At 49.1% G+C, this 26,264-nt stretch overlaps 1 protein-coding gene across 1 annotated transcript in view; it reads left to right on the plus strand.

Annotated features, from left to right (window-relative positions):
- Positions 1 to 26,264, plus strand: part of KIF26A (kinesin family member 26A) — a 105,830-nt gene that overhangs the window by 51,179 nt on the left and 28,387 nt on the right. The window contains exons 4-5 of the mRNA XM_039913715.1: positions 234 to 400; positions 17,160 to 17,343. Of these exons, the coding sequence (XP_039769649.1) occupies positions 234 to 400; positions 17,160 to 17,343 (351 nt within the window). The remainder of the gene's footprint in view (positions 1 to 233; positions 401 to 17,159; positions 17,344 to 26,264) is intronic.

A 26,264-nucleotide genomic window follows, 5' to 3' on the forward strand; every position in this document is an offset into this window, starting at 1 on the left:
TCTATGTGGGGTTCATTCATTCAATCATATTTATTGAGCGCTTACTGTTACTGTGTACAGAGCACTGTACTGAGCGCATTCGTGTCTGGAGCTTGATGGGTCCAGGTCTATGTCCATGTGGGTCCATCTCCGGAGCGTGTGTGGGTCTGTGTCCACGTGGATCCGTGTCCACGAGGGTCGTGTCCACGTGGAGCGTGCGTGGCAGGCTGACGGGTGCTTTGTTCTCCTCCTAGGCAGATGCTTCAGCGGAGAGGGACCGAGATGGTTCCCAGGGCCAACCGCCCTCTGGACCGCGCCCCTGCAACCACAATGGATCCTGCGCTGCCTTGAACTCGCAGGCCCTGATGGCACCCTCTGGGGTGTCCCCGGGGGCCTCGGCCGCAGCCTCGTTCTTCATCAGGTACGGAGGAGGCCCCGCGGCTGCGGTTCGCGGGGAGCTGGGGGCGGCCAGAGCTGGGGAGAGCCAGCTCTTGGACGGGGGAGGCTCAGGATAACCAGCTCGGTCAGCCAGGCAGTCAGTCAGTTGTATTTATTTAGGCTTATTTTGTGCAGAGTACTGTAGTAACTTCTTTTTATATAAACACAACACGCTACAGTACAATATGCATATATCGTATATTATGTGTATATCCTATATATCTGTAGTTTATGTATCTATTTATTCTTATGTCTGTCTGTTTCCCCCTCTGGACTGTGAGCTCGCCGTGGGTAGGGTTGTGTCTGTTTGTTGTTACATTCATTCGTTCATTCAATCGTATTTATTGAGCGCTTACTGTGTGCAGACCACTGTACTAAACGCTTGGAAAGTCCAATTCGGCAACAGAGACAATCCCTACCCAACAACGGGCTCACAGTCTAGAAGGGGGAGACAGATAACCAAACAAAACAAGTAGGCATCATTAGCATCAAAATAAATAGAATTATAGATATATACACATCATTAATGAAATAAATGGAATATAAATATGTACAGATATACACAAGGGGTGTGGGGCGGGGAAGAGGGGGTAGAGCAGGGGAGGGAGTAAGGGCGATGGGGAGGGGAGGAGGAGTGCTTAGTATGGTGCTTGGTACGTAGTAAACGATCAACAAATACGATCGAGTGAGTAACAATATAGGAGACACAGTCCACTTGGTGGAACATCCCGGGGAACCCTGAGCCTCAGAGCACCCAGTGGGGGAGGCAGCCGGAAGGGCAGGGGAATAAATATCCTTAGAGATGCTGTTGACTGATTGATTGTTTGATTGACTATCTGAGCTGGATCCTTTTTTCTCGTGGAGGTACTAAGCCCAGCTCCACCACTTGTCTTCTATGTCACCGTGTGCAAGTCGCATCACTTCTCTGTGCCTCAGTTATCTCATCTCACCTGTTTAACTGGGATCTACCCCAGTGCTTATAACAGTGTCTGGCACATAGTAAGTGCTAATTATGGTACTCGCTAAGCACTTACTATGTGCCAAGCACCGTACTAAGCCCTGGGGTAAACACACGTTAATCAGGTTGGACAATGGTCTCTGTCTCACATTGGGCTCAGACTCTTAATCCCTATTTTGTAGATGAGGTAACTGTGGCCCAGAGAAGTGAAGTGGCTTGCCTAAGGTCACAATGCAGACGTGTGGTGGAGCTTGGATTGGAATCCACGTCCTTCTGACTCCCAGACCTGTGTTCTATTCATTAAGCCATGCTGCTTCTCTGACAGATCCTAAAAAAATAGACAGACAACAAACAAAAAAACGGAGGCTAATGAGGACATTCCAGAGTCCAGTACCCTCAGACCCCAGCTGGGAGGGCCCAGGCCATAATCCACCTACGTGTGGCAAAACCACTGAGTAAGAGACTGGCTGGGTGGGTGCTCTCTCTTCCAACACTCGGCAAGGCCTTACCCCGGCCTCAGCTCAGGAAAGATGTCTTAAATAGAGATTCTAATTATGGGCATCTCTTGTTAGAAACCATTTTCCGGGAGTCATCGGAAATAGCGTGTTGTCCGGCCTGGAGCCTTCATGCGCTGTGGGAATCTGATAATTCCCCTGGAGAGGGTGTATTCACTTCCGGAGGTTTCAAGGGAGAGGGGGTAATTATCAGTCATCCTGTTTTGTGGACATTGGTTGGGCCTGGATTCTGAGATGCTCACGGGGTTCTCCTGATCTCATTCAGGAGAAGCATATTCATTCATTCGATAGTATTTATTGAGCCCTTACTATGTGCAGAGCACTGTACTAAGCACTTGGAGTGTACAAATCGGTAACAGATAGAGACAGTCTCTGCCCTTTGACGGGCTTACAGTCTAATCGGGACAGACAGACAGAAACAGTAGCAATAGCTTATGACCTAGTGGGAAGAGCACGGGCTCGGCAGCCAGAGGACCTGGGCTCTAAACCCGGCTCCACCAAATGTGTGCTGTGTGACATTGGGAAAGTCACTTCACTTTTCTGTACCTCACTTTTCTCATCTTCCAAATGGGGAGTTAATACCTGGTCTTTCTCCTGCTTAGACTGTGTGTCTCATGTGGGACAGGGACTGTGTCCATCCTGATTAACTCATATCTACCCCAGCACTTACAACAGTGTTTGACACATTGTATGGGCTGAATAAATACCATTATAAACAAATAAATACCATGAAAACAATTCAACTTCATTCAGGGGTGCAGAGAGGCTGAGTGATTGACCACTCATTAAAGACTCCCAGAGAGCTAGCTGTTGGGAAGACCCCTCCTAGCAACGCCTCAGTTCAGCTGAAGAAAAAAGAATATCCAAAGCTCTGAGACCCCAGGGAAGGGAGCCAGCCCGAAGGGTGAGTGATTGACCACAGTTTGTTGGCAGCAGGACCGACCCCTCTGGCCCCTGTAGGGTAACTTTTCCCATGGCCCTCCTCACCTCCTGTTGGGAGTTGCAGTAATACTGTGAGATGATGTCAAAATAGCTTCCATAGTACCCGAATAATGATAATAATAATGATGGAATTTGTTAAGCACTTACTCTGTGCCAAGCACTGTTCTAAGCACTGGGGTAGATACAAGGTAATCAGGTTGTCCCATGTGGGGCTCACAGTCTTTATCCCCATTTTACAGATGAGGTAACTGAGACACAGAGAAGTTAAGTGATTTGCCCAAAGTCCCACAGCTGATAAATGGCAGAGCCGGGATTAGAACCCATGACCTCTGACTCCCAAGCCCGTGCTCTTTCCACTGAGAAGAGGTGGACTGCTCAGCGGTGAGAGAGAGGGAAGGGTGGGGATGGAATTCTGGGCAGACTAGTTACATATAATTCATTCATTCAATCATATTTATTGAGAGCTTACTGTGTGCAGAGCACTGTACTAAGCGCTTGGAATGTACAATTCGGCAACAGATAGAGACTATCCCTTCCCAACAACAGAATCACAGCCTAAACATAGTAAAGGCTATACACTGTGTGCAGAGCACTGTACTGAGTGCTGGGAGATAATACACAGGTGGGAATTAGACATGGTCCCTGTTCCTCGGGAGGCTCACGATAATAATAATAATAATAATGTTGGTATTGTTAAGCGCTTTCTATGTGCAGAGCACTGTTCTAAGCACTGGGGTAGATACAGGGTAATCAGGTTGTCCCACGTGAGACTCACAGTTGATCCCCATTTTACAGATGAGGGAACTGAGGCCCAGAGAGGTGAAGTGACTTGCCCACAGTCACACAGCTGACAAGTGTCAGAGCCGGGATTCGAACCCAATCTAAGAGTATAAGTGAGGAGCAGGAACTGGAGGCAGACACATCAGGAATGGTGAAATCAAAAAACACAGTACTGACAAATACAGAAAATAAACACATAATCAACGGGGTGCTGTGGCTAAAGGAGCGGAATTTCCGGTTCCTCGTGTCTCAGAGTCCAAGTAACAGCCATAGTCGTAGCATCCACTATAGCAACGTCTGTTTTCCCAAGGTTTTCATGCTAGTGGATATTTTTCTCTTTCCCACCAGGGTGGTGGGAGGCAGGACAAGATAGTCTCCTGGATGGTGAGGCAGAGTCTCTGGTTGGGTCAGTGAAGAGCCAGGACCTCTCACCTTCTCCTGTTGTTTGGGTCCAACGTGCTGTGTCTCTACCTCGGTGTCCGGCTCTGTCTTGCAGTCCCGGGCTCCGATGAGTGAGTGAGGTCGGAGGGCTTGTCCGTGTCCCGGAAATGCCTCATCCAGGGACCCCGCCGCTTGACTCTCCCAGGCCGGTGGGGTCCCGAGAGGCCCTCCGGGGGCTGGCTCCCTGCCCTGGGGTCTGCTTAGCAGAGCTTTGGGTATTCCTTTTTCTTCAACGTGGCTCAGTGGAAAGAGCCCAGGCTTCGGAGTCAGAGGTCATGGGTTCGATTCCCGGCTCTGCCGCTTGTCAGCTGTGTGACTGTGGGCAAGTCACTTCACTTCTCTGGGCCTCAGTGACCTCATCTGTAAAATGGGGATTAACTGTGAGCCTCACGTGGGACAACCCGATTACCCTGTATCTACCCCAGGGCTTAGAACAGTGCTCTGCACATAGTAAGCGCTTAACAAATACCAACATTATTATTCAGCTGAACTGAGGCGTTGCTAACAGGAGTCTTCCCAACAGCAAACTCTCTGAGACTCTTTACTGAGCAGCTCTGGGCTGTGGGGCTCCGAGGACCGCTGGTGGGAGGACAAGGGAGGTCTTGACGTCTTACAGGGGAGGGGGAGATGAGGCCAACACCCCATTCATTCATTCAATCACATTTACTGTACTAAGCGCTTGGGAGAGTACAATATAGCAACCGACAGACACATTCCCTGCCCGGGAAATTAGCAGTAGGCATACTGAGCTCGTTTCAGCCAGATTAGCCCATTTCTATTATTTTCCCTTCCCTCCAATACCCCAGCATCCATAAAATCCATGGACACTGTCGAACGGGAATGCCGTCATGGGGAAGCATGGGCAAGGGACTCGGGAAACTGGGGATTGTGCTGGTGGGTTAGCGAGCCATTTGAAGCCAGGTAGACTTCCTCGGGGGAATTGGCTTGAGGCCAAGAGAGGTCAGGGCTCCTCTTTTCCCGGAGGCTGATAGGGAGGACGCAGCCATCCTTTAGGATGAATTGGCTGCAGGACTCTTTAAAGGCAGGGGGCTGGACAGGATGACCTCCCGGTGACCCACCCGGGCCTGGGATCCTGCGATTTTTACCGGCCTTCGTGAGCTGTGGCTCTAAATCGGCTGTCCGATAACGATGGAGGACGGGGAGGCTCTGGGCAGTGAATCATATTTTTAATATCTGAGTGAATGAGAGTTGGGGCTTACGGAATGTAATTACCACTAATGAGCAGTAATGACACATATAAACTGCAGGTCACTCTCCTATTACAGACACCTGATGGCCACCGATAAGCATTTGGCCGTTAGATGGACCATAAATTAGAGCCGGTAGCCGGGGTTCCAGTCAGAGCGGACACCTTATCGGGGGCAGGAGGAGCAGAGCACCTTATCAGCTGCCGGCCTTGATTGGGTTGTGCCTAAGCATACGCTCAGGGCATTGGAACCGTGGAATGAGCTAATGAAAGAGCAGCCGAGCCGGGCGGCATTAGCGGGACCGCTAAATGACGGGAGAGTTTTCCGCTCCGAGCATCACAGGCCTCGATTAGCGCCGATCCGCCCCCGCCCAGCTGTGCGCTTGCCCGCCGGCTACCAGAGCCTGGCGGGAGCCCCCCGGACCCCGTTTTGGCGGTGGTCGGTACCGGGGTCGGGAGCGACGCTGGGCGGTACCGGTGACTCACTCAGTCCACTTCCTGTTTTGGAAGGGGCTTCCTCCAGGCTGGGAGGGAGCGGGGTGTGATGTGGTGCGGGGAGGAGGGCATCCAGAGCTTGGAAAGCCCGGGCTGCTTTTGTCCCCGGGTCTGGCCGCTTGGCAGAGAGCCCGCACTTCCGCCAAGGCCCCGCCGGTTTTCTGCCGGTTCGAATCCTGGCGGGAGGAGGGGCCGAGGAGAGGGCGCCGTACGGAAGGGAGGCTGGGGCTTTTTCCTCGGCAGCGTCTTGAGTTTCATAAATGATTTAATACCACGCAGGACACCGTGCGGCTGCCTTTTGTCTCTCAGAGCTAATGTGGTCTGACCTTGGAAAGTAACCATAGAAACGAGTGTTAAAAGCATCAACCTAAAATCAGGAGTGCGGGGTGACAGTGATGCAAATTCCAGGAGAGAATATATTCCACTGCAGAGATCGCCTTGGCAGCAGGCGGCCCCTCTCCTTTGTTAAAGTCTATTAAACTGTGCTTTTCGGCCTGCCTGGAATTCAATGAACTTGCACATGTGTGTCACACACACACACACACACACACACACACACACACACACACACGTGTCTGCACGGAGGCACACATGCCGAATGTTACTCTGATGGGCCAAGTTCTCTTGGAAACAACTCTCTTCTCCCCCAGGCCATTGACACGTTTCTCAAACTCCGTTTTTGGCTCTCACCGGGCTGCTGTTCTCCGTTGCCAGCTCCCGTCGGCAGTTTCTGGTGTTCGATTCCAAACCCCTGAAAGATCTCTGAGATCATCATGCCCTCTGCTCCCGGGCTGGGAATGCCAGGAGATGGTCCTGACAGCTGGTCACGTGGCCTCTTTTTATGGCACCTCTGGGGTGGGTGGAATAGCCAGGTTCTCGGGACCTCACTGGTTTTAGTCACCTCGGCTGTCTGGGTTGAGAGGTCCCGCCAGGTTCAGTAGAGGATCGGGTGCTGAGTGACGTCCATTAAGTTAAGCCTCCCATGTAATGACATCTCCTTGGTAAAGATCCCAGGCAGTACAGAGAGACATGAGGTCTGTTAGAGACACAAGATGAGTTTAGATAGACCCTTGGATGTATAGTCCATGCTGGGTCACTGAAGGGAGAGTCAGTGATGGAGAGGGTAGAGTTAGGGGTGTCGGATGTTCCCTACAGGGTCTCTTGGGGGAGATCCGGGGATGGAGAGAGTAGAGTTAAGGGTGTTGGTTGGTCCGTCCCTGACCACCTCTTCCTCTGCCACGTCGAGTCCCTCTCTGCGCCTCCGAGGGAAGCATTCTGCCATGAACGCTGACACTTGGACCTCCCACTACCTGTTGGCTGGTGACAGACCCCTGTCCCCTCCTCTTTGCTTGGGACCCTATGACTCTCAGGAAGGTAGTTTTAAATTCAGCCCCCGTGCTGAATCAGGAGGCAGGCTGGGGGAGAGAAGAGCCTGTCATGGCCAGTTACTGTGGAGTGACTCGGGTCTGGCCTTGTGGACTCACAGAATCTGTCGTCTCCCTCTTTCCAGCCGCAGTCAGTCTTCTGTGGACAGTCTGGCGGGAAAGTCGTACATCGCCTTGTTTGTTTGTACATCGCCTTGATTCTATTTAGTTGCCATTGTTTTTACGAGATGTTCTTCCCCTTGACGCTGTTTATTGCCATTGTTCTTGTCTGTCCGTCTCCCCCGATTAGACTGTAAGCCCGTCAAACGGCAGGGACTGTCTCTATCTGTTGCCGACTTGTTCATCCCAAGCGCTTAGTACAGTGCTCTGCACATAGTAAGCGCTCAATAAATACTATTGAATGAAAGTCGTCATAGAAGGGGCAATTTCTGCTTAGAACAGAGACCCGCACCCTTCCCTGGGGAGAAGTATAATTTTCTGGTTGGCACCTGGAGAGTTTCCAATAGTCTGCCAGTCTCGGCTATGGGAGGGGAGAGTCAGGCAGAGGCCTACCCATTCCATTCGTAGCTTGGGCAGTGGCTAGAGAGTGGAAGGCAATCTGCTACAAGTCAAAACTCACCCGTGCTGGGCAGCAGCGGCATGGGAGAGAGTCGAGGGCGGAGACTCAGGTTTACTGCGTGGAAGAAGGCAATGGTAAACCCCTTCCACATTTTTACCAAGAAAACTCTATCGATCCACTACCAGAACGATTGCAGATGGAGGCGGGGCGTTCTGGGTGAGATGAGTCCATGGAGTCACTATCGGTTGGAAAAGACTCAACGGCATAAGGCAAGATAAGAGTGTCCTACGGTTGCTCTTCCTGAGGCTCAATCAATCAGTGGTATTTATTGAGCACTTACTGTGTGCAGAACACTATACTAAGCTCTTGGGAGAGGACAGTGCAACGGAGATGATAGATCTGTTCCCTACCCACAGTGAGTTTGCGGTCTGGAGGGACTGCAGTCATAGTTTTAGTGAGCATTTACACAGTGCAAAGCACCGTACTAAACTCTTGAGAGACTACAGTAGATTTGGTGGACAAGATCCCTGCCCTCATCAAGCTTATAGTCTACTGAGGGAGACTTTAGCACTTATATATTCCTTGCTATCCTTTCTCAGCACTTGTGTGTGTGTGTATATGTATGTAATCAACTCTACAGTACAATTTATTATTAATTCTCATTCCACTATTTGTAAATATTTTTGTCTTCCCCATTCCATTAGTGGGTAAGCTCTTTGTGGACAGGGAACATGTTTTGTACATCTGTTATACTTTCCCAAATGCTTAGTGCAGTGGATTGCATCAAGCAGGTGCTCAATACCCACCTTACCTTCACCAAAACCTGCTTCTCCCTGTCTTTCAGAAAAGCTAGGAAGGCAGAGTGAGATATTTTGATGGGAAAGCACTCGGGAGAGTAAAAATACTGAAAAGATATATGCCATTCTCATCTCCATGTCTGCAACCCAAACTGAAAAGCCAAAGTTGCAAAATGTGAATTCTACTCCTGCCCCACCCCCCTCCCCTGCCCCTTCACCCACAGCCTCTCCCGCTCCCTCCCCCACCCCAGTGGTAATCTAAAGCAGCAGCAGCAGCGGTGACATGAAATGGCATTTCCTGCACTCCCTCCTGGATTGAATTAGTTCCCAAGGAAGACAGGCCCCACTCTCTAAGGGTCTACAAACACAGGCGGTCCTCACGGTGGATCGCAGATGCCCCCACCTCATAAAACCAGAGGAAAAGCTCTCCGTGTCGGGCCACCGGAGGGAAAGTCAGGGATGGACAGAGGAAAATTAGGGATGGTTTGTACTTCGTCCCTCGAGGGAGAGTCAGGGATGGAGAGGGCACAGTTAGGGGTGTTGGATGGTCTGTGCTAGGAGACTAGAGAAGCAGCGTGGCTCAGTGGAAAGAGCACGGGCTTGGGAGTCAGAGGTCATGAGTTTGAATCCCAGCTCTGCCACTTGTCAGCTGTGTGACCGTGGGCAAGTCACTTCACTTCTCTGTGCCTCAGTTCCCTCATCTGTAAAATGGGGATCAACTGTGAGCCTCACGTGGGACAACTTGATTACCCTGTATCTACCCAGCGCTTAGAACAGTGCTCGGCACATAGTAAGCGCTTAACAAATACCAACATTATTATTAGAGGGAGAGTCTGGGATGGAGAAAGGAAAGTTAGGGGTGTTGGGTGGTCCATGCTGGGTAACTGGAGGGAAAGGCAGGAATGGAGAGGGGAGAGTTAAGGGTGTCAGGAGGTCTGTCCCTAACCATGAAAGTATTTGTCAAGGACACAAGGTTCCAAGTGTCCTGGTGCCCCATTTGCAGAGCCCCCCCGGCGTGTGTTGGGGAGGAGCTAGCCGTAATTAGTGCTTTCTAACAATTTGGCTAGCCTTCTCAGGGACGAACCGGGAGAGTTTCCAGTACTCTACCAGTCTTGACTACAGTAGGGAGAGTCAAGTAGAGTCATACCCGTGCCATTCCTAGCTTGGGCAGTGGCTGGTGAGTGGAAGGCAATCTGCCACAAGTCAAAACACCCGTGCCGGGCCGCAGCGGCACGGGAGAGGGTCGAGGACAGAGACTCGTTTAGTGCATGGAAGGAGGCAGTGGTAAACCACTTCCTTATTTTTACCAATAAAACTCTATGGATACACTACCAGAACGATTGCAGATAGAAGTGGGACATTCTGGAAGAGATGTGCCCATGGCGTCGCTATGGGTCGGACACGACTGGACAGCAAAAGACAACAGCATGGCTGGGTCATTGAAGGCTTCTCGTTGTTGAAGTAGTGGGAGGTTGAGATGGAGTTTCTCCATTAACATCTCTGAAAAATGTAGAAATATAGCGTTTATAATATAATAAAATGCAGGGCATTAAACCCATCCAGGTTTTTCTGTTTTTTAGGAGAAATGGTGTACTATGGAGTCCTCCAGTTTATCTTGACTCTAGATGCTTAAGCCTTTCTATACCAGGGGATCTATTGTAAGGGAGAATTTTCCAACCACTTGGTGATAAATGCAGTCTGGACAAGGAACCTGTGAAACCCAAGAAAATTAGTTTACCCAGCCTCTCCCTTCCCTCCAAGAATGATTTGGGTCAGTGGGTTGACTGTGATAGGATCTTTGGAGTACAGCGTGTGTGTTTGTGTGTGTGTGCATGTACGCACAGGGTGTCTGGGGGGACCCAGAGGATGGGGAGGTAGAGGAGTGGTTCTGGTCTATTAGATCTATTACAAAGCCCAATTAGGAAATGTTGTGTTTGCAGATCATTGACCCAGCAGATTGGAAGGCTCATTGTTATATATCTCTTTAACATAATTAAGCACCTTTATCCATTAAATCTTAACTGCCTGTGAAATTACACTTTTCAAAAACACAGAGCTGTTTTTGGAGGTGGGGGTGAGGGGAGGGGAAGGGCAGAATTGTTTCCTCGGAAGGAATTAGTAAGCGAGCTTTGAGTTTTAAACGCTTGGGAGCCTGAGTCTGTTGATTTCTCCTGCTCCTGGAATGCGAATAGCTGAAATTATTGATCTTATGGAAATTATTGCTGCTATGGGGGCATGACATCACTTTCTATCAGTATCATCATCATCATCACCAATTCCATTGTATTGGACATCACAGCATGCAACAGCAGCGTGACTCAGTGGAAAGAGCACGGGCGCACGGGCTTGGGAGTCAGAGGTTGTGGATTCTAATCCCGGCTCCTCCACTTATCATCAGCCGTGTGACTTTGGGCAAGTCACTTAACTTCTCTGTGCCTCAGTTACCTCATCTGTAAAAAGGGGATTAAGACCGTGAGCCCCACGTGGAACAACCTGATTACCTCGTATCTACCTGGCGCTTAGAACAGTGCTTGGCACCTACTAAGAGCTTAATACCAAAATTATTATTATTATTATTACTGGGTTTCTACTGCAAACAGAGCACCCAACTGGGTGCCTCTCGAGTGCGGAACATTGTGCGAGGTATTTACTGCATGGATAATACTATACTGAGCGCCTACTGTGTTCAGTGTCAAACTGGGTGTACTTTGTGCAAAACACTGAATTTGACCGGTATCTTACATGCCATAAAAGACATAATCCCTGCCCTCAAAGAGTGTACAGCCTGAAGGAGAAGCCAACCAGATGTAAAATGACAAGCATACAGTACTTAAGTAATAAGAGTACTTAGTACAGTGCTCTGCACACACTAAGCGCTCAATAAATACGATTGAATGAAGAATAGTAATAGCATTTATTAAGTGTTTACTGTGTGCAGAGCATTATGCTAAGCGCTGGGAAAGAGTATACAGGTGGGAATTAGACAGAGACCTTGTGACTTGAGGGATTTACAATCTATGAGGGATAGATTAAGGGAATAGTAAATGCAAAAGTAAATACAAGTGACTAAATCAATAACAGATTTAATCAGCGGAGCTGAGGTAGCTGATGGGATTGCATGATCAGGAAGGTTGGGCGTGAATCAGCGAAGGCCTCCTTTTCAGAAGAAACATTGTGGCCTAAGGGAAAGAGCACAGGCCTTGGAGTCAACGGACCTGGGTTCGTCTCAGCCACTTGTCTGCTGTGTGACTTTGGGCAAATCACTTGACTTTTCTGTGCCTCCGTTTCCTCAACTGTGAAATGGGGATTCATTACGTGTTCTCCTCATAATTAGACTCTGAGCCCCAAAAGGGACAGGGACTCTGTCCGACCTAATAGACATGTATCTACACCAGTGCTTAGAACGGTATTTGACACATAGTAAGCGCTTTAACAGGTACCATTAAAAAAAAGGGGGTTGTGAGGAGGGGAGGTATGGGATTGGACCAAGCTGAATGGGAAGGGAGTTGTAGGCTAGAGAATAAGGAGTCCAACCTGGGAATGGAGCTCTTGAAACTAGCTCTGGCCTTTGGGATTTCACCGATCTTTAGCTCATGGAGTTTGGCTAATTCCACAGCACAGGGTGAGTAATGAAGCGTCAGTAAAGTGGGAGCTGAATAGAGTTAGCAACTTCAGAGATGCAGCATTGCCTAGTGGACAGAGCAAAGGCCTGGCAGTTAGAAGGACCTGGATTCTAAACCCGGCTCTGCCACTTGTCTGCTGTGTGACTTTGGACAAGACACTTCTCTTCTCTGTGCCTAGTTACCTCATCTGTAAAATGGGGATTAAGACCGTGAGCCTCATGGGGGCATGGACTATGTCCAACCTAATTATTTTGTATCTACTCCAGTGCTTAGAACAGGGCATGGCATATAAGAAGCACTTAACAAATACCATCAATTTTTAAAAAAAGCTTTAAGCGTTGAAAAGTTGATGTCCGAATTGAACTATGATCCCCATGTGGGACAGGGCCTGAGACCAACCTGATTAACTTGTATCTATCCCAGTGCTTAGAGCAGTGCTTGCTATAGAGTAAATGCTTAACAAATACCGTAAAGGGACACCGTAAAAAGAAAAGAATAAAAAATTCCTCCATTACTCAGACATTGTTGATTCTGCTTCTCCTCAGATTTCTCCCCTCTGACCCTCCAGAATCCTATGAAAACAAACTAACCAGGGAGGAAATTCTAAGCGGAGACAGAGTATTGCAGATTGAATTGCCTTTTGGACATGTGATCTGATCCCTTTAAGACCTGTTGCCTAATTTCCTTTAGCCCTGTGAGGGGCCAGGGGATAGCTGTTCATAGAACTCGAAGTTGAGTCCATGAGGAAGAGAGTTTAGTTGCCTGAATACTATATATATATATATGGAGATGTGATTTTGTATGGTTTAATTTGAGTTACAAATGAATCAATGGAGAATAAGATTGGTCCAGTGAAGAGTACACGGACCTGGGTGTCAGGTGACCTTGGGTTGTTATCCCAACTGTGCCATTTACCTGTTTACTTGTTTTGATGTCTGCTTCCCCCTTTCTAGACTTCAACCTGGTGTGGGCAGGGATTGTCTCTATTGCTGAATTGTACTTTCCAAGTGCTTAGTACAGTGTTCTGCACACAGAGCTCAATAAATAACTGTTTGAATGAATGAATGGATGAATTCAGCTGTTGTGTGACCTTAAGGAAGTCTCTTAATTAACACGTGTTGCTGTTTCCTCATCTGTAAAATGGGAATTTAATTCCTATTCTCCCTTCCCCTTAGACTGTGAGCCACATTGCCCATTATAGGACTGTGATTGTGTCTGCTCTGATTATATTGTATCTACCCCAGTGCTTAGCACGGTGCCTGGAACATAGTAAGTATTTAACAAGTACTGATTCTTCTGATTATTGGGCAGAGATGGGACAGTAGAGGGAAATCAAGATGATCAGAGAGATGTACAAGTATGGACTGAAAGGATTGGGATTCTGAAGTCAGGAAAGATGACCTCGGAAAGGAAGCAAAATAGGAGTTTATAGATCCATGAAGGGAGTGGACAGGCTGAACATGGAATTGTTGTTCCATCCCTGACCCCGCCCCACCAGCGTGAGAGGCACCCGCTATAGCAGAAAGGTGACAAGTTAAAATCAAAACCAAGGAAACACTTCTTCCCCAAGCAGGGGGTAACCACAAGGAAGCTGTACCCACAGGAATCTATCAAGCCCAGAACACTGGCAGTTCCCAGAGTGTCGTGGAACTGTGGACAGGCCATCCATGTGGGGTCACTGGAGGGCGGGTCAGGGATGGAGAGGGGAGAGTTAGGAGTGTTGAATGGTCTGTGCTGGGTCACTGGAGGAAGAGTCAGGAATGGCGAGGGGAGAGTCAGGGTTGTTGGCTGGTCCGCCCTGAACTATGAGGATGGGTGTCGGGAAGGGAAACCAGCACACGGTTTCTTCAAGGGTCTAACCGAAATCAGAATCTGTGGGATGTTCAAAGTGCTAGGAGATGGCCCTTGGCTGCTTAGCTCTGCGGGATTCCCACGGGGCCCTGGGATGACCCTAGGCCACTCCTACCTGCGGGTTGCCCACGGAGGAATCCAGAGATGGCCCTGGGTTGCTCCCCACTGTGGGATGCCAATGGGGCCCTGGGATTCATTCATTCATTCATTCAATAGTATTTATTGAGCGCTTACTATGTGCAGAGCACTGTACTAAGCACTTGGAATGGACAAATCGGTAACAGATACAGTCCCTGCCCTTTGATGGGCTTACAGTCTAATCGGGGGAGACAGACAGACAAAACAATAGCAATAAATAGGATCAAGGTGATGTACATCTCATTAGCAAAATAAATAGGGTAATGAAAATATATACAGTTGAGCGGACGAGTATAGTGCTGAGGGGAGGGGAAGGGAGAGGGGGAGGAGGAGAGGGAAAGGGGGGAAGAGAGGGCTTAGCTGCGGAGAGGCGAAGGGGGGGTAGAGGGGGAGCAGAGGGAGCAGAGAGAAAAGGGAAGCTCAGTCTGGGAAGGCCTCTTGAAGGAGGTGAGCTTTAAGGAGGGTTTTGAAGAGGGGAAGAGAATGACTGACTGGGAGTATAGCGCTAAGCACTTAGTACAGTGCTCAGCACACAGTAAGTGCCCAATAAATGTGATTGACTGAATGAGTCAGAGGGTCTGCTGGGAGCATCGTGAAGACATGATGTTTGCTGATGGCTGTTTATTTCCCGAGGAGCTGGTAGGGATGAGGTCTGCTGCCCTCCCCTCACTGCTGACAGGACCCCTTCTACCCCTCCCCTCCCACAGGATGGGTTCCTTTGGGAAAGTCCTGAACAATGGAGCGGGTGAGCCGCACCCCTCTAGCCTCCACCCTAGGGAAAATTCTCAGCTCTGAGATAAGCGCCCAGAGGATTCTGAGCTGAGCTCGCTGCAGCTCTGCCTGTAAAAATGAATAGAGATGCTAAAGTGGGGAGGGGGCAGAATGTCATGGGAGGACGGGAGGTTCCCTGGAGGGTCAGGGAACTGGCTTTGGGGGAGCTCTGAACTGGGCATCTTGCAGCAGCACGAGCCAGTCTGGCTATGGGGCACCAAGGCGTCAAAAGAGACAACTATGTCCGTGTATTGTGAGCAGTGTTGGACACGGTGGCTACTACAGGACAAATTTTCCTCAGTGCGACCCCTGATTTGGAGGAGTTTTGGGTGTCTACTATGGGTAGAGCATTGTACTGGGCCCTTGGGGAGCATAGGACAGGAATGAGACAAGCAGTCCAAGTGTTTAAGGAGCTTATGGTCTAATGGGAGAAGGCATTCAGAGTCAAACCCACAATAGATAGAATCGCTAAGGGCCGGTGTGCAAAAACAGAACCAAAAGATGAATCATTCTATCAGTGGTATTTATTGAGCGCTTACTGTGTAGAGCTCACTGTACTAAGTGCTTGGAAGAGTAATTACAACAGAGTTTGTAGACAGGTTTGCTGCCCACAGCAAGCTTACAGTCTAGAGTGAACAGTCGTACATGGGATTGGAATGCCTCTTGGCAATCAGGGATGGCGTCTTGGAGGAGGAGGAGGAGCCTTCTTAGGAAGTGGGGAGTGGTGTGGCTTGGCGGCCTTCTCTGCCCTCTGCCCCCCAGACCTCATTTTCTTCTGGGGCTCTCAGATTAGTCAGTCAGCCGGTCATATTTATTGAGCGCTTACTGTGTGCAGAACATGGTATTAAGCGCTAGCGAGAATACAGTATAACAGTGTAACAGACACATTCCCTGCCCACGGCGAGTTTACAGTCTAGACAGGAGACGGACATGAATTAATAAATCAAAGCTACGGACACAAGTGCTTTGGAGCACCCCAGTAGTGTGGCACGTGATAGTAATAATAGTAATCATTGTGATATTCGTTAAGTGCTTACTATATGCTAGACACCATACTAAGGTCTAGGGTGCTTATAAATAAATGAGATTGGACACGGTCCCTGTCCCACATGGGGCTCAATCCCCATTTTACAGATGAGGTAACTGAGGCACAGAGAAGTGAAGTGACTTGCCCAAGGTCACACAGCAGACAAGTGGTGGAGCTGGGATTAGAATCTATTACTTTCTGACACCCTGGCCCGTGTCTATCCACCGCGCCGTACTGCTCGTCCTGCCGTGGCCCCTCCTCGCTAGGCACCAGCTGATGGGCCATTTTGGCCCGCTTTCTGGGCCCAAGCCTTCTTCAGTCTGCCAACAGCCGGCCGCCCGCGCTGGGACCGGCTCCCGCCTCCGCTCTCTCGGAGTGCTCTTAAACGCGCCATCCATTAGTTTTATTCTCCGCTATGACACCACGCGATGAGAGAAGGCATCCCCGGGGGCCCGTAAAGGACAACCTCTATTAAGGGCGGACAGGGCCGCGCTCAGCGCCGGTCGGGGGGCTGCCTGTCCGAGCTACAAGTGCATCCTGGGAGGTTTGATTGGAAATGGAGGGGAGGGTCCCGCGCCTGGCTCAGGTCCTAGAATTCGAGGGGGCTGTTCCACTTCAAGGGCTTTTACTGAGGTTGAAATAAACTGGGTGAGGGGGTGGAGGAGGGAGGAAGGGAGAGAGAGAGAAACAGAGAGAGGGAGAGAGAGAGAAGGGAATGAAGGGGAGGGGCTGACTTTGAGCACCACCAGCTTTTAGAACTTGGATTTGCTCCCTTTTTTTACTACTCCTTCGGACCCACAGCACCTATGTACATATCCATAATTTATTTATTTGTGTTAATGTCTTTCTCCCCCTCTAGACTGTAAGTTCGCTGTGGGCAGGGAACATTTCCACCAACTCTGTTGTATTCTCCCAAGCAGTAAGCATTCAATAATTATGATTGATTGATTGATTTGGGGGGTGGAAAGAAGCTGAAAGATGCCTTTGGTAAGATGCCTTTGGGGACCCCCAAATCCTGAGGTGATCGTGTGCTTCTCCTGGGTAACTGGAAGCTGTGCCGGGGGAGAAGTGGAGGTCTCACCTGTTCACAGCAGCCTGGCCTGGCCTGCCCTCTCCGTGGCCCTTGATGGGGGTCCCTTATGGCACTGGATTGCGCGAAACAGTTGGGCTTATGAGGCGAGCGGCTCCAGGGGTGGATCAGTTTCCTCTGCCTTCCATAACCGGGTCCTTTCTCTCCACCTTCATCCCCACAGAGCGGCCCAGAAGCTCAACCTGTCCTCGAAGCGGAAAAAGTACCCCCCACCCCTGGCCCCAGCCCACGAGGCCTCGGTCTATGGAACCAACTTCAGTGGTGTCCTGCAGCTCTGCCCACCTCCAGCGCCGCCCTGCCTGCTCAGGGCCGTATCCAAGATGAAGGACACTCCGGGCATTGGAAAGGTATCGTGAGGCGTTGGGGAAGGGTGTGGGGGTGGGTCCGATGCCACGTAGGCCCTGGGGCCAGACCAGGTGGGTGTGTGGCTCTGTGCCCTGGGAGGCCAGTGGTTGGCCGGATCCCAGGGTGAGTGGCTGTTCGGGACCCAGAGGAGCATTGGAGGGCACGGGGAAGAGGGAGACAGCGGGGTGGGACGGGAGGGATCGGTCTTCACCTACCCCACTGCCCTCACTTCCTGACAGAATGGATTTGGAAGCCCGAATGCCAGCTCCCCAGAATCATCTCAACAGCCATCTTAACACACGGATGTATGCTGGCTGATTTTACCATTTATTTACTCATTTTCCTTCATTTCGATGCTACGGACTGTATGCTTCTAATGAGGATGGGATAAAAATATGGAAGAAACTGGTGTCCGCCTGTCTCCCCCATTAAATTGCAAGCTCCCCGAGGGGAGGAACGATGTCCTCTATGTAGAAGCAGTATGGCTTAGTGGAAAGAGCCTGGGCTTGGGAGTCAGAGGTCATGGGTTCTAATCCCGGCTCTGCCACTTGTCTGTTGTGTGACCTTGGGCAAGTCACTTAACTTCTCTGTGCCTCAGTTACCTCATCTGTAAAATGGGGATTAAGACTGTGAGCTCCATGTGGGACAACCTGATGACCTTGTATCTACCCCAGTGCTTAGAACAGTGCTTGGCACATCGTAAGCGCTTAACAAATGCCACCATTATTATTAGTTGTTACCTGAACTCTCCGACAAGCCCAGGGCAGGGATTTGCACCTAGTAAACACTCAGAACAGCATACTCAGTACTCAGTTGGTAGGTACATTCCCCGCACACAGAAGACACCCAGTACAGTGCTCTGCCTATAGTAAGTTCTCAGTACAGTGGTCTACTCACAATAATAATAATAATTATAATAATAATGGCATTTGATAAGCACTTACTCTGTGCCAAGTACTGTTCTAAGCGCTGGGGTAGATACAAGGCAATCAGGTCGTCCCACGTGGGGCTCACAGTCTTAATCCCCAGTATACAGATGAGGTAACTGAGGCACAGAGATAGAGCGCTTGGCACAGAACATACATCCAGTACACTTCTCTGCCGATAGTAGTTGCTCAGTTCAACGCTCTGCACATAGTAGGCTTCCAATACAGCACTTGGCACGCAACAGACGGTACATTACTCGACTGATAATGGGTAGTCAGAACAGTACTTTGCACCCAGTAGGCACTCATTTCAGCGCTCTGCACACAGTAGATGCCACATACAATGCTATGTGACAGTAGGTCCCTAGGACAGTGCTGTGCATTCAGTAGGTACCCAGTACAGTGCTGTGTAGACAGTAGGCACCCAGTACGGTACTCTATATGCAGTAGGTGCTTAATAATAAAGCAGTCAATTAATCAGTGATGTTTAGTGAGTGCCTACTGTGTGCAGAGTACTGTTCTAAGTACTCGGAAGAGGAGAACGCAACAGAGTTGGCAGACATATTCCCCACCCACCACGACTTTATAGCGTAAAAATGCACCCGATGGCTGCTGGTGCTGTGGGGAGTGAAATCATCCCCCCTTTCAGGGGGGGAAAAGCGGTCTTTGTCAGAAGCGCCCTTTGGTGTTCTCCAGAAGAGAACCAGCGTGCGGATGGTGCTCATGTGTTTGAGTAATCCGAGAGGTCTCTCCCTCCACCTGCTCTGGATTTGTGGTCAGGATGAGCACGTCATTCCATGCTGGAATCTGCCAGAAGAACAGAAAGGGACTCGTTTGCCTGTCACGGCTGGCTGGCAGACGGACGGATGGACCGGGAAGTCCGGCGGGCTGCCGTGTCACAGACGCACAGCCCCATCTCCCCTCGTCCCTCGACCCCCTCTTCCCAGCGCGTCCTCTGGCTCGACACCTTGTGGGCAGGGAACGTGTCTATCAACTCTGTTATATCGTACTCTCCTACGTGCTTAGTACACTGCTCTGCACAAGTAAGTTTTCAGTAGATACAATTGACTGACCCACTGACGGCCCGTGTGCAGACCAGGCTGGGCCCTGGCCAGCGCTCGGAGGCCTGGCTCGGGATTTGGAATCCCTCCAGCAACATCTGCGCCTGTGGCCGGCTCCCCGGCCGGCCTCTCTGAAGGACCTGAGTCAGACGTGTGCCCATCCTGCGGTAGGCTGGGTGCCAGTGCTGGGGCCCCGCGTCCACATTCGTAGTTTTTCCAGGCATTTCTCATCCCTGAGAATGTGGTTCCCAGCCCGAGTTCTCTGCAGAACCCGGCCTTCTCCTTCCTCAGATCTGAAAGACACCGCCAAGGAGGAACGTGGAAACCATTTGGCCTTTGGAGGGCACGTCAAAGGCTCCGTGTTTCATGGCCTGCTGCCAGGCAGAGATGACCAGAAAAATCTCGTTGGGATTCCCAACTCACGCAGCTCCCTCGGTGTGATCTGGTTGGCTCCGAGCTTTCTCCGGGACTGGACTCTAAATGAGTTGGATGTGTGAGTTTGGAGAGCACAGGGAGATCTCAGAGCCACAGAGAAGCACATCTTCCCCCAGAGGGGGAGTGGGCACGTAGAATCTCTCTCCAAAGGAAGTTGTGCAGTCGGAAACGGAGGGGCTTGGATAGCCAGTCAGTCAGTCAGTTGTATTTATTCAGTGCTTACTCTACGTAGGGCACTGTACTGAGTGTTTGGAAGAGTGCAATATAACAATGAACAGACCCATTCCCTGTCCACAATGAGCGTACAGTCTAGAAGGGGAGACAGACATTAATATAAATAAATTGCAGATATAGACGTAAGTGCCGTGGAGCTGAGGGGGGAATGAATGAGGGGAGCAAGTCAGATAAGTAGATCCACGGACAACCGATCCGTGCTGAGTTGCTGGAGGCAAAGTCTCGGGTGGAGAGAGGAGCATTGGGGGGGGGGGGGTTGGATAGGGCTTGTAGAGTGTTCTGCACTTAGTCGGTACTCAGTCAATACTATTGATCAATTGATTGGGTAGCCCGCCCCTGAGCATGAGAGGGTGGGTGTTCAGGAAGGCCACCAGCACATGGGTCCTCTCCAAGCATCTTGGTACCCCTGTGGGAGACAAAGTCCTGGGCTAGATGGGCTGTGGAGCTGACCCATGAGATTGATAGCTAGATATCAATCAATCAGTGGTCTTATTGATTGGTTCTTGGTATTTATTGAGTGTTCAATGGGTGAGGAGAACTGTACTAAGAGCTTGAGAGAGTACAATATAATGGAGTTGGTAGACATGTTCCCTGCCCAAAAGGAGCTTCCAATCTAGGGGGAATAGAACAGTGAAAAGGTCACCCAGCTTCCGAGGATTGAGAAGGCGTGTGGCCTAGTGGGTAGAGCCTGGGAGTCAGAAGGACCTGGGTTCTAATCCCTGCTCTGCTAACTTGTCTGCTAGTTGACCTTGGTCAAGTCACTTATTTTCTCTCTACCTCAGTTACCTCAACTGTAAAATGGTGATTAAGACTGTGACCCCCATGTAGGACATGGACTGTGTTCATTCTGACTAGCTTGTCTCTACCCCATTGCTTAGAACACTGACTGGCACATAGTAAACACTGAAGCAGCGTGGCTCAGTGGAAAGAACATGGGCTTTGGAGTCAGAGGTCATGAGTTTGAATCCCAGCTCTGCCACTTGTCAGCTGTGTGACTGTGGGCAAGTCACTTAACTTCTCTGTGCCTCAGTTACCTCATCTGTAAAATGGGGATTAAGACTGTGAGCCCCACGTGGGACATCTTGATTCCCCTGTGTCTACCCCAGCGCTTAGAACAGTGCTCGGCACATAGTAAGCGCTTAACAAATACCAACGTTATTATTATTATTAACAAATACCATTAAAAAGAAAGGGTGTCCCCCAGTCACTGACCATTCTCTGATCATTTCTCAAGGCCTGAAGGGAGTGAGGGGCCCTTGTTCAGTCACCTTTTGCCCCTCTGGATACATTTTTCCGCTACACTTTTTCCATCAGGACAGGCGCAATCTACATTAAAAGAAAAAAAAACAGACGGTGAAAACAAAGCATTAAATTCCATAAGGCAGAGATACTTTCCCGGGGAACATGACCCTTGGGAAGCTCATGCGGTGTAATTCCGTGAGAGTCTTCAGCCAAGAGTTAAAAACATGTCAGTCAAGAGGCTTTAAAAACCATCTGCAGCCAACTTGTGGTTATTCAGGGTCTGATTATTTACACTGTGGATTACCCAGACCTGTTTCTTATCCTCCTCCTCTTTCCTGCTGTGCGTCTCACTTCATTTTGGCACTGCCATTGGAGGGTGAGCAAGGGTTGAAGGTGGTAGGGGGGTTTGAATATTTATGTTTGCTCTTTGTTAGCAGAGAGGGTAAGAGGTTAGGTCAGGGAGGAGGTGGAAATTATGGACATCCATGAGATCTAGGGATTATTGGTGGATTTGGATTATGGATTCCATGAGCTGGGGGAATCGAGAATGGTCGGCGGTTAGCATCGTCAGGGTACGTGATGCGTGTGGGGATGTAGCTCAGCCAATCCTGGACAGCTTTGGGGCGTTAACTTACCGCACTCACCCCCACGGGCAGCAAAGACAGGCAGGTGTGGGAGATTGACCCGTGTTCCCAGGTCGAACCGGAAGAGTCAGGAGGCTTGACGGTCGGAGAAGCAGGTGTCCTTCATGGTCTTTGGGGAGAAGAGCATTGAGGTTGACTAGATGTGGATTTATTTCGTGGCTGTCAACTCCCTGGAAAGAGGATGGCAATTTATCATTGAGAATTTACATTGCCGAGCTGGGCGCTCTCCTGGCCGCCGAGTGACTACGCACGCTTCGAGACTTGAATTTACAGCTCTGTCTCCGTGTTGCCCCCAAGAATGATGATTTAAGATGGACTCAGAGCTAGAGTGTTCACAGCACTGAAGGTCACATCCCCACCTCCAGGAGATCAGAAGATCGTTTTGATGCTGCCGAGGCAACGTTATTTATGACGGCACCACTCAGGACGGTGGAGGATCCTTACGAGTGTAAAGAGGGACGCAATGCGACCAAAACTGGAATGTATAAGGAGACCCTTGATACCACCATTATCTTGGTTATGCAGTCCTGGGATGACTGCTGAGGGCTTAATAACAATAAGAAAAACAATATGACTGCTGAGGGCTTAATAAGAATAAAAATAATAGCATTAATAACAATAACAATTATTGTTATTGAATCATCATAACTAATTGTTAATTATCAATACTATTGTTAATTATAATATTTACCAGATGCTTATTAAATCATTGTTGAATGCTTATTTTGTGCCAAGCACTGTTCTACGCTCTGTACTAAGATAATCAGGTCCCACGAGAGGCTCACAGTCTAAGTAGGAGGGAGAACGGATATTGAATATCTATTTTGCAGATAAGGGAACTGAGGCACGGACAAGTTAAGTGACTTGCCCAAGGCCACACAGCTGACAGGTGATGGAGCCAGAATCACAACCCAGACCCTCTGATTCCCAGGCCCACCTACTGGGAGTCAATGGAATCAGGGGCGTAGGGGGAATCTGGAAAGGTTATCCTGGGGAGATACGCTGGAAAGGAAAAATGGACATATTGATAGGGAAAATTCTTCTAGGAAAAGTTATGAGAGGAGACTTTCATTTTGTCCGGTATCTTAATATGATTTTCAATCACCTTCCTCACTCAGACACACAACAGCCTGCATCGCCAGACTGTACATTGAAAGAAATTTCCCCTGTTCTCCATGATCATCACGTGACAAATTATAGACCTTCTCCTTCTGTGTGTTGAAAACACCAGAGTTCAAACCATTTAGGTGAATGTCTCTTAAAAGGCAATGAGCCAGTGGAGTGTGATTCTTTTAACGGAATCTTTTTTTCCCCTGGTCTCCTTGGGTGTTATTAAATTTAATGTCAGAATAGTAGGAATGATGTCTGAAAGCCATTTAATATTGTCACTGAAAAGAAGTTAGATTATGCTCAATTTCTGACATTAATGTGCTACTTAAGATAATTTATCATATTGTGGTATTAAAGAAGACATCCCTTTCACCGGGGTTGCTGAATAGCATTCTAATTTCTTTTTTCTTTTTTTTTCTTTTCCCCGAGTACTCCGCTGTGTGATTGGAAGCCTTTTTTATGCAAAATATTTTTTCTGGGGGTCTATGCAGGGCTCTCTTTATAATATGGCAGCGCTTGCCGGAACAACTTTAAGTGCTTGTCTGTTCCAAAGATCCTGTCAATTTTTCCAGCTATAATGACAAAATCCTCCTATAGGAAACAATTGAAGTGAAGCACTTAGGGAGAATTTGAACCGGCAAACCAGCCTCGGGGAAAGGCTTTTAGGTGTGTGTGTGTGTTGTGTGTGTGTTACAGATGAGTGCCTGGAGGGGTGAATGTGTACCTAAGTGGGTGGGTGCAAGCACTTGTGTGTGTGTGCGCGTGTGTGCGCGTGCGTGCGCCTTTGTGGTTGTGAGAGTGGGTATGATCGTTCACATACTTGAGGGTGTAAGATTGTCATCGTGAGCACTCAGGCCCTCACGTCTGTGCGTACGGGCCTGTGTGATGCATGATTATATGTAGGAAAGCAGCGTGTTCTCGAGGAACGAGTATGGATCTGGGAGTCAGAGGACCTGGGTTCTCTCCCCTGCTCCGCCATTTGTCTGCTGTGTGACTTGGGGAGAGTCACTCAATTACTGTGTGCCTCAGTTTCCTCATATGTAAAATGGGGGTGAAATCCTACTTCCACCTCAGTCATTCAATTGTATTTATTGAGCTTTTACTGTGTGCAGAGCATGGTACTAAGCGCTTGGAATGTACAATTTTGCAACATATAGAGACAATCCCTGCCCAACAAGGGGCTCACAGTCTAAAAGGGGGAGACAGCAAAACAAAACTAGTCAGCCATCAATACCATCAAAATAGGTAAATAGAATCATAAATGAGTGCTATTTATAGAGTGCTTACTATGTGCAGAGCACTGTCCTGAGCACTTGGTAGAGTACAATATAACAGAATTATTAGACACATTCCCTTCCCAAATTAAGCTTACTGTCTAAAGGGGGAGGTGGATATGAATAAATAATTTCTAATATATATATAAAAATATGTGCCTAGGAGCTGTGGGGCTGGAGCGTATATCGAATATCCCCAGGGCCCAGATCCAAGTGGTCGGCACATAGTAAGCACTTAACAAATACCATTGTTATTATTGTGAGCCTTAGAGCATGAGCCCCATGTGAGACAAGGACTGTGTCCAACCTGATTATCAGATTCATTCATTCAGTAGTATTTATTGAGCGCTTGCTAGGTGCAGAGCACTGTTCTAAGCACTTGGAATGTACAGTTCAGCAACAAATCTATCCCACTACTTACTACAGTGCTTAACACATAGGAAGTGCTTAAGAGGTACCGTAGTAATTATTATTATTGTGCATGGACATGTATTTAGAGGTGTGTGAAGATGTGCATATGGGGCAATACCTGAGTTCCCGTGTGCTCCCACTGTGTGGCTGAGTGTTTGTGTGTATATAATAATGTTGGTATTTGTTAAGGGCTTACTATGTGCAGAGCACTGTTCTAAGCGCTGGGGTAGATACAGGGTAATCGGGTTGTCCCACGTGAGGCTCACAGTTAATCCCCATTTGACAGATGAGGTAACTGAGGCACAGAGAAGTGAAGTGACATGCCCACAGTCACACAGCTGAGAAGCGGCAGAGCCGGGAGTCGAACCCATGACCTCTGACTCCGAAGCCCAGGCTCTTTCCACTGAGCCACGCTGCTTCCCATATATGAGTACATCTACGTTGAAACTTTTACTTCCATACTTTATTTGTCCCCTGTGGCATTTAAGGTGCTTACTATGTACCAGCCACTGTACTAAGTACTGGGGAAGATACAAGCTAATAGGGTTGGACACTTTCCCTGTCCCACGGGGGCTCACAGTCTTCATCCCCATTTTATAGATGAGGTAACTGAGGCCCAGAGGAGTGAAGTGACTTGCCCAAGGTCACACAGCGGACAAGCGGCGGAGTTGGGATTAGAATCCAGATCCGTCTGATTCCCGGGCCCGTGCTCTGTCCACTAGGACACACTGCTTCTTTAGGCCACGCTAAGATCTACACTGTGTCTGTGGCCTGCTTGTGGCAGTCAGGGTATTGATGGCTCATAATCAGTCCATCAGTCAGTGGCATTTTTTGAGAGCTTGCTGTGTGCAGGGCACTTGGAGAAACTGCCTGACAGAGCGGTTAGAGCACGGGCCTGGAAATCAGAAGGTCGTGGGTTCTAATGCCGGCTCTGCCGCTTGTCTGCCGTGTGACTTTAGGCAACTCACTTCACTTCCCTGGGCCTCAGTAACCTCATCTGTAAGATGGGGATTGAGGCTGTGAGCCCCACGTAGGATAGGGACTGTGTCCAACCCAATTTACTTGTATCCACCCTAATGCTTAGTTCAGTGCCTGGCACAAAGTAAGAGCTTAACAAATCCATTATTATTATTATTACAATGCAACCGATTCAGCAGACTTGTTCCCTGCTCATAACGAGCTTACGGTCTAATATAATAAATTATTATTTACCTTGCTGGGGATACAAGGTAATTGGGTTGGACATAGTCCCTGTCCCACATGGGGCTCACAGTCTTAATCCCCACTTTAGAGAAGGTGGAACTGTGCCTCAGAGAAAATCTACAAAGGCAGATTTCATCACATCATATTGTAGAGCTTGCAGGTCCCTAGCAACTGGAGCCTTGGAAACCCTTCCTCCCCGGGAAGAACTTTTCATTGCCCAGAGGCTGCCGGCCAGCAGGGTCTCGGTTCACGTTTTAGTGATGGCTGGAAATGACCCAGAAAGGCCACACTGTCTCCCTCCCGTGTTGCAGCTGCATTTTAAAATGGAATTGTTTGGCGGCTGCTCTCGAGGATGGAGAATTGCTTCCTCCCAAACCAAGGCC

The sequence above is a fragment of the Ornithorhynchus anatinus genome, chromosome 1, assembly GCF_004115215.2.
Source record: "Ornithorhynchus anatinus isolate Pmale09 chromosome 1, mOrnAna1.pri.v4, whole genome shotgun sequence".
Lineage (NCBI taxonomy): Eukaryota > Metazoa > Chordata > Mammalia > Monotremata > Ornithorhynchidae > Ornithorhynchus > Ornithorhynchus anatinus.